Below are 9,115 nucleotides of genomic sequence, written 5' to 3'. Positions count from 1 at the left end.
GCCGACTTTTACTGTTTCTTCCTCTCTAGGACTGAGGAAGCTGTAGAAGTTCAAGAAATATGCCAGTTTCGCATTCCATTTCAAAATTATTTTAATACTATAAAACTCATTTGTTCACATTTTTGTACAAAAGATGAGTTGTTTTCTCTTAATTACAGGAGAATCATTTCAACCTTGAGATTTCAGCTAAGTAGGTCCAAAACAAAACAAGACTGGGTTCTACTGGTTCTGGAGGGTCCCAACACAGCTCACCCAAGGTCTCTTTGCAGTTTGGCTCTCATGGTTATGGACCATCTTGATGGAAAATACCCCACGTCATTGACTCTTCGGAGGCTTGTAGTGAATTCGGCAACGCTCATTAAATACCTGAGACACCAAAAAAGAACAGCAAAAGCGAATCAGGCCTCATCCAGGAGATGAGCAGAACTCCAAAGCTAGTTCAGACAAGCACTTTCTCAAGCTGCCCAGCCCTGCTGTACCAGTACATGGTACTTACCAAGGCACCTGTCTCCTTTCACCTTCTCTCCTGGCTTTAGTGAATCCACAGTTTGCAGCCTGACGCTGGGGAACTGTGCAGCACTAAGCGTTCTCCCTCAGATAAGGCTGGTTCATAATCCTGGTAGTCTGTTATCATCAAGGACGCTGATTTTTTTAAAAATTTTTCCCCCCCAAAGAGGGAGGGAAATTATGGAAGGCTCCTGACCAGCTGCGTTCTGTTTTGTTCACTCTGGCATTCAAATTTGGACACCATATTCTTCTCTTTCCTAAGCAAACGCATTTTAGATTGTCATGACAGCTAAGAAGAGGTGCAAGGGCTCTTGGAAGCCACGTCCACACCTTGCTACGTGACCGCAGGTGCCGGTGCTGCCAGCACTCCTACGCAAAGGGCACTCTGCTCTGGCCTCACTCGCCTCTGGAATCTTGTCCGGGTAAAATCTAGCACACAGAACTGGAGACTGAAGATCAAGTTTATTTAGTGACGCAGACCGCTTACCCCAAGGAGGGCCAATAAATGTGACTATTTAAAATAAGGCAGTCTGAAACAAAAGCACAACGCATAGGCTCACACTAAAGTTACAGGTGCTCTTTATGAACGATTGGTTATTTGTCCAGCGCACGTCCTGAGAAGTGGCACGAGCACCACCTAGCACTGAGCAGAGGCACTGGTGGTTAGTGGTTCCCCCACCAGCACTCATGCAGGAGCACGTTTTGCCAAGCTGTCCGGGGATTTTCAGGTCCATGTGATGGTCAGGACATCAAGTTTTGTGAACTCTCCCATTGCCTCCACATGCAAAGTGAGTGGTCCTGTAATTCTGGGAAGTTATGCATCACTTTTATGTAAATACATTATTTTAAACCATGTGTTCCTAGAATCCTCTACTTCTACAGCTGATGTCCTCATTCAGAGTTCAGAACTTAGGGCAACTTCAGCAAAAGTGAACTTTAGTGCTTGCATTAGTTTTAGCATTAATTCTTAACAATTTCTGAGTAACTTTCCACTTATTTTCAAATTTCATTTGCTTTAAGAAACAGACACATATTAGAAACTGCTTCATGTTACAGAAAATAAAAGTTGTGATACAGTTTCTTCCACGGGTACAGCCAGCCTGTCCCACTACATTACCACATGTAATAGACAACTCTGGAAGAGTCGAGTTGAGTATGTAGAGGTCTGCGATCAGGTAAGTGACAGAAAGAAACCGCAGAAATTAAAAGCCACAAAGAGTTCCCATTCAAAAGCATTGTAAGATTAAGCAAACTGCACCATTTTTGTCCCTTGCCTGTCAAAGACATTGTAAGGGCATATATGTCTGAAGGGGTAATGCAGAAATACAATACAATAAAATGCTGTAAAGGTCTCTTGCATCAAGTAACATGCCAGCTTGCTATCATGCAAACTTTTAAAGCATCTTTAACAGTAACTCTGCAGCCTATGGAAGGGAGATCAATGCTGCAGTCTCACTAACGCTGCCTCCTGCTTCTAGGATCATCGACCCACAGACCTCAGTGTGTTACTCAGGCCACTTATTCTCATTTTTTCAGACAGGAAAAACAGTGCCTGAGAAACTAACATTCATGTTACTATGCAGAAGTTTGATTTTGCTGTCTTTTACATATTAATATAAACACCCCAACCATAAATTCCAGTGTGGAGGTGCTGTACAGAGACTAACACAAGTGTCTTGGTTTGGAAGTCAATTCCTTGTTCGGTATCAGCCAAACAAAATTCCACAGCACATAAAGCAGCACCTCTCTGTATGCCACTACCACTACAGCTATCCAGAGCAAATGTTTGCAAATAACTGTTCCCTACTCAGATTTTTCCCATCAGCTTTCAGTTGGTTAGGGCTGCTGTAAATACCCAAGTGTGCTTTCCAACTAGAAGTCTGCAACAGTACAAAAAGAGTGGAGGTCCTCACCTGCAAACCAATAACCACTTCATGGAATGAACTGCATTCGGTCTGCAACTGTGACTGGTTCTAATTCTTTCAGTGACATATTTTCACAGACAGCTAAATGACATTTATGCCTATATTCAGAGGGCAACAGTAGCAGAGCTGGAGCTAAAACCCAGAATACTTTTCTCTTCAACCACTAGCTGGCTAAAATATCCCTGCACCAGGCATACCTCACTATTTATAAACTCTCCATCTTCAGGAAAAATCAGATAATTTCTCTTACTAACAAAAGCTTAATGCAGCTACAGGAAATCGCTGGCATTAGCGCTAAATTTGGTGCCAAGCCTGGGCTTAGGAAGATGGGGGTGAGGATTCTCCCCCTGTAGCAGAGCCACCATAAAATACTTGCCCCTGGTGATCTGCAGCACGTTGTTAAGGCTGTGGCATTGTTTAGTCATATCTGAGCTCGTTTAACATCAAATACGCTTAAGCGCATCATTCGCTCTTCCAGACAGCACAGAGGTAGTACTGGTGGCAAAGCACTTGTGGAGAGGCACGTGAACGCTCGCCTGACCAGCCTGCACTGGGCTACTGAAGAACACCCAAGACTTACAGCTGTACTGCCTTCACACTGATGCTATCCAGGGGACTAAAATCCTGAGGCAGGGATTAAGGAGGGAGCTGCAGCTAGTACCAGCTGTTTGCAAAAATCCTTTTGCTTTTAGAGAGGGAAGGAGGTTCTCTGTACAGTGCTGAAAGCTCTGAAAGGCTACATCAAAGCAGCAAAGGATGCCAGACGTGAGGCGCTGCAGTGACGGAATACAGCCACCTCAGAATTTAAGCTCCGTGTTAAGATCCCATCATAACAAGATCAGGTCTGAGGCCATCAGTCCAGAGGGTGACCTGCCCCCTCTGTAGACACGGAAGAGCCGCAGCCAGCCCACCCTTTGCACCAGGGAGCATCCCTCTGGGCCTGCAAGCTCCACCAGGAAAAGGTTCAACTTCTACACCCACCCTCCCCGGCCCAGCTCGGAAGCGTGAACAGCACCAAACAGCCAAATCTGACAGACTCATCCCTCTCACATTGTTAGAGGCCCAGCAAAGCTTTTCAGACAGGCCACCATGGAAACATCTACAAATTCCTTAGCCACTGGGCAAGGTGGAGAAAGGGATCTACACAGGGAATACTACACTGCCCTTCCTCCCCTCTAAATCCGATGCTTTCCTTTCCTGTGCAGTGCGATTGTGCATCCAGAATGGGAAAATGATTGACCCGAAACATTTCCCGCAGCACTGCCCCCACCTATTTCTAATCAACCTGCCTCATAAGGCACCAGTCTCACGCCTCCAGTGCATGACCGTCTGTTGGGACAGAACATCATCACCATTTTAAATGACTGAGTACCTTCCAGCTTCTGTCGTTTACCACTTCTTCAACATTCAGCTCCGACTGCATCAATTTCAACTGCAGAAAGTAACAGATAAAAGAGGTTATTGTCAAACAGGCCTCCTGTCAAACAGGCCTCCCTGCACCTTCAGTACTTACTACCATTGCAACTTTCTAGATCATGATCCCAACACCAGGCGCACGTCCCCTCCCATGGTGTGAACTGAAGGGCTGGTATGTAATCATCCCGAAAGCCTGGCCCTTCCATTCAGCCAACACTCGGGCAGACTGAAGTCTGCAAGGGCACGGAGACGGCCGACCCGAACACAAACCTGGCAGAAGCAGCTCCTGATCACTAGTGCTCCCTTCTTAAATACTGCCCACCAAGACCTGCCAGTCATTAACTGGTTAACATTAGCGGCTTCACAGGCAAAACCAACTATAGCTAATTCAAGCACTCAGCACAGGGAATGCCAGTGCTGGAATTAGCTCGGCAGCCTGGACTCATCATTCTTCCACAGGTGCATTGGTAGAGCCATATAGGGAGCTGGCAGCAAAGCTAGGACTGAACACACATCTCAGATTCTGGATTTAGAATTAAGATCATAAGGAGATCCCCTCCGCTTCCTTTATCACCTACTCTGTGCACCGACCAAAAAAGGGTCTACAAGAATAGATCATGTACGTTCGTGCTATCTGAGCCAGTTCATACATTATGTGACCACAGCAGGACAAATCAGGTTCACACAGATGCAAAAGCTCTTGCAAGAACTACCCCAACACACAGGTCCTTGAGCACTCACTCCACCCATAAGAAATGTAAGAATCTCTTTGGTTTGCACCTAATAAGGAACAAAAGGGGCAGATGTGACAGCTGCCTTCAAGTGACCTGGGTAATTTGACCCACAAAGCCCTGAAGCAATAGTAGGGGATGTAAGAACCACCTGCCACTTCAGCCTACATTTAGGATGTATTTTTGTTGGGAGCCTTCAACGCAACAGACTAGGGACAAGAGATTATCCATTTTAAATACATGGTTCCGATTCAAGAGTTGGTGAACAGATGCAAACCAAGACGGCAATCCCATCAAAAACCTTCCAGGCAAGATGTTCAGACACACAGAGCTACTACAGTTGTTGGAATGGACTTTTACCTACTCAATAGGACTCCAAACTGTTAGAAATAACAATCCGGCATCCACAGAGTGACTAGATGACCAGGATTAGTCTCTAAAAAATAACCACTCAGAAGATCTTTAGTAGTTCAGAGAAAGGTTCTTCCTGCTGGAGGATGTGAACAGCTGTACAATTATCTGGATTGTCACAGAAATTGCCTCTGCCGCCAAGCCTAAGCAAAACCACTATTTTAGCCTTTTCCTTCGAGTTGCAGACCTGAACAGCAATAGTGTCAGCCAACACGGCTATTCAGGGGGGGCTGCTGTTGTTTTTAAAACATACTCTGACACTTTAACAAGCCTTACTAATTTCCTTGATAAACCACTATGCTGTATGTTCTGGATTTCCAAAATTTATTTGGTTGGATATTTTATGACACTTCATTCGAGTAAACTAAGACAATAACAAATTAAATTAAAACATCATTTGATTATTGTATTAAGTGGATTAAAAGAATTGGCTGCTAGACTGACACTAAGTTTTCTTATTCGATGACCCAGAAGTAATATTTTTGGATAAAGTCCTCCAATTTGTAACATTAGCAGGATGAAAGAGAAATAAGAAAACAGATCTGTATTGCAACCAAGTGAATATACATTCAAAATGCACCATCTTAAGTGTGGGGTGCCTTCTGTCAAGATAGCTTATTTGAGCTGTCGGAAAAACACAGCTCTCATGAAGAACAACAGAAAAACAGAGGTGGGGGGACTACGCCTCATGAAGTCCAACTGCAAATTTGAGATCATCTCATCAAGAGGTTTCTGGGATGTTTCCATATCACGGATCAAATCATGGATTGCTTTTAATACTTGAAATCGCCTCCAATTATTAGACATCATTGCAATCCTACCAGTGGTTTCAGTTTCAATGACAGGTTTTGGGCTCAGTAACTAAACGGTTTAAAGAATTGGCTCTGCAAACAAAACCTGTAGAAAATACTAAACTATCGTTCTAGTTTTTCAAACTAATATGGGTGCTTGTTAGCAGTTCTGTAAGTGAGGCTTTAAGAATAAAACCACTCACCTGCCACCTGATTCTTCAAATCTGAGCTCACCAGAGTACTACTCTGAGGAGCACATGAACAAACAGTTCAGTGCCTGGGAAAAATCAGATGCCCAAGTTCAGACCAGCCCTCAGGGAGCTTTTACTACAACTGCATCAACATCCAGCTGCTCTTTGAAACAGGGGCTACAACAGGCTCCTCTTGGAAGTACAGCGGTTAAGTGGATTTTGGGGTAATTTAGCACCACAAAAGCAAAGTTTCAAGACCCATCTCTCCAAGTCTTACAGTACTGCAGCAGGGAAAGTCGCACCCAGGGTACAGGACCATAGATATATACGCACACATATATGATGGTGGGATGTCTGGCTGTTATAAGAACTCACCGTTACATTGGAAATTCAAAGGCACCGGTTTAGAAACACTGGCTAAGACAGTCCTCAATAGAGGAAGGCTCACTAAACTGCTGAACAGAACAGACACGCCTAGCCAGCGTATGCAAAAAAAGCAATAAGCAAACAGTCTTATTTGCTTATTTGCTATGTGCTGCAAGCATATGGCGTGGAAAAAAAACGTGAACATATGTCATACAGAGCAGGTCTGGAACAGAACCAATGGAACAGTTAAACACTCTAGAGCTACAGGTGCCAATAGAACAGTTAAACACTCTACAGCTACAGGTGCAGCATCCTTTCCCCTGCAAAGGGGGATCTGGAATGGGGGCAAGACCTCCAGCAGGGTTCCCGTCTCCACTTCTGATACTCCCCTTGATCACCTCTGTTCAGCTCCGGTGAAGTACACCGTCCAGCCAGAGGCCAGAAGGTTAAGAGGGTGTTTGCACATTAGAGTTCCTTATGCAATCCATCATAAGCTACTCAAAAATTGATCTAAGAAATACTGAACAAAAAAAGTTGAGTAAGTGGAATTCAAGGTTGCCTGGCAGCTCCTCACAGAGGACAGGAACTGCAATTAATGCACCAAGTAAGATCGATGCTTCTCAGGGCGACGATGAAAAAGGACAGCTTTAAGACTGCGTAACTGTGTGGTGCCCAAGACATATACAAAAGCCGTATTTCATTACCTTCTGGTGTCTGCATCTTGGCACCCATGCTTGCCATTTGCAGACAGACTAGTTTTACAAGATCTCAAAAAGGAAAAACGAACCATCAGGCGTTTTGAAAGGACTAAGCAAGCCCCAGGTAGGTTGTACGACAAGTGGCACCAGGCAGTGAAGGTTAGAGTCCACCATGGGGAAGCACAGCTGTTTTTCTACGGCATTTGTGTAGCAGGTTCTCAGAAAACGCCCCACTTGCAGCATAACAGCAGCCCTGTCTTGAGGGCTAGGGGAAATGTTGCTTACAAACAAAGCCAACAAGAATCTTGGAAAACACTGCCCGAGTCAGGATCTGCTCCAGGTTCTCTCCACCACACTGGTCTTTCCATTTGGGAAAGATACCCTCTTCTTCCTCTCTAAGTAATCTCTAAAAAGCTCCACCACTCACCTTTGTCTGTTCTTTCCTGAGTTGCTTTAATAATGCTGCATCATCCTGGGCCTTTTCCCTCTCTTCTCTGAGAGTTTTCACTACGCTGGAAGTCTGAGCGATGCAGTTTTTGATGATTCTCTCTCTGCTGGTGTGAGCATCTGTCAGCTGAGCAGGGTGAGAAAGAAAGTCACAACTCAGCAGAGAATAAAACCCTCCAAGCTTCAAGTTAAAAGAGAGACCTTCTAAAGTCAAGGTATTGCTGTGCCTATAGAAAACCCTCTGACTCTATAACCTCCCCATGTGGGAACCAATGCCGCTTTGAGTAGCAGCTACCCACTTGATCAAAAGTCAAAGATACACGAGCAGGAGTCTTGTAAAGTAGTGCAAGAAGTGTGATAGCACCCATTTCTAAAAGAAAGCAGCGGACTGGACCAACACCATCCACTGCAGCCTGAAGCGCACCTCAGCGGATCGGGACTGCAGGAGAAACAAGTTCCCTGCGTGGTTTTAAACTGAAGCAGCTGTTGCATGTGTGAGGTTCGGGTGCGCAGAGAAGTTGAGCAGAGCAGTCACAGATACGAAAAGCACAATACACCAAGGCAGCGCTTCCCTTAGAAACTGAGGGTGTTTTCCCGGCCACGGCAGGGGACAGAGCCCTGGGAAGTGAGCAGAAGGAGTGCACACTCACAGACTGGTACAGCTCCTTACACGTCTGGCCGGCATCCACCTTCCCCGCAAAGGACGCTGTGGGAATCGTAGTGTTTAACTCGTGGACGATTCTGTCATCGATTGTCCTCATCACCCTGAGCAACTCCTGCATTACAAAAGAAAAAGAAAAGAATTGCTTTACCTCTGAGAAAAGCCTACTACAACGACAAAATTTACACGATTGATTTTTTTAATATAAAACTGAGTGGATGGCTTACACAGAGCAAAAAACCGTATCAAACAATTTCCACAGGTGTGTGCGGGAAACCCTGTAGCTCCCTCAGAGCCACGGCCGGAGGCAGGGAGCCCCCCGGCCTGCCCGGGGCCCCGTGTCCCCCCTCCCCGCTCCAGGCGGCAGCGGGGCCGAACGGCACCAAACCGGCGAACCCCGGTTTCTGGGGGGCACCGAGCTTAGGGCACAGCCCGGTTACCGCCGCCCGCCCGGGCCCTGCTCAGAGCCGGGGCGCGCCTGGCGCCTCACGCCCGACCCGCCCGCGGGAAGGCGCCCGCGGAGCCCCCGACCCGGGGTGGGGGCAGCCCCGGCTCCGCCACCAGCCCGGCCCGGGGGGGGGGGGGGGGGGGAGGGGAGGGGAGGCCCGGCCCCGCCGCCTCACTCCGACCGCCGCGGGAGGGGTGACCCCGCCGCCCCCCGCGGGGCGCGCTCCCTCGCTGCCAGGAGACGGCGGGAGCGCGCACGGCGCCGAAGGGAGGCGGGAACGCGCGCGCGCCCCCCCCCCCTCCCCCGGCCACCCCCCCCCCCCACGCGTGTTACCTGGAACTCGGCGAAGTCCTCGCAGCTCGCCGCTCCGCTGGGCGCCGCCATATTGGAAAGGCCGAGGGCCACGGCGGCGGCCAATCCGGTGAGGCGGGGGGGATGACGCGCCGGCGGTGGGCGGGGCGAGGCGGGCCCTGCGCGGGGCGCCCCCTGGCGGAGCCTCCTGCTCCTCGCGCGCCTCCGCCGC

The 9,115-nt window shown here is 47.8% G+C and overlaps 1 protein-coding gene across 1 annotated transcript; it reads right to left on the bottom strand.

Moving 5' to 3' along the window:
- Positions 1-73: 73 nt before the first annotated feature.
- Positions 74-9,083, bottom strand: MIX23 (mitochondrial matrix import factor 23). Its single transcript, XM_055712222.1, has 5 exons — positions 8,926-9,083; positions 8,134-8,259; positions 7,464-7,610; positions 3,805-3,864; positions 74-366 (listed from the first exon to the last, which is right to left on the bottom strand). Exons 1-5 carry the CDS (start codon positions 8,974-8,976, stop codon positions 316-318), a joined length of 435 nt encoding a protein of 144 aa, XP_055568197.1. The 5' UTR covers positions 8,977-9,083; the 3' UTR covers positions 74-315.
- Positions 9,084-9,115: the final 32 nt, after the last annotated feature.

Source organism: Falco cherrug, chromosome 5, assembly GCF_023634085.1.
Source record: "Falco cherrug isolate bFalChe1 chromosome 5, bFalChe1.pri, whole genome shotgun sequence".
Lineage (NCBI taxonomy): Eukaryota > Metazoa > Chordata > Aves > Falconiformes > Falconidae > Falco > Falco cherrug.
The sequence above is the reverse complement of the archived record's forward strand: the minus strand, read 5'-3'. Positions and strand labels throughout refer to the sequence as shown.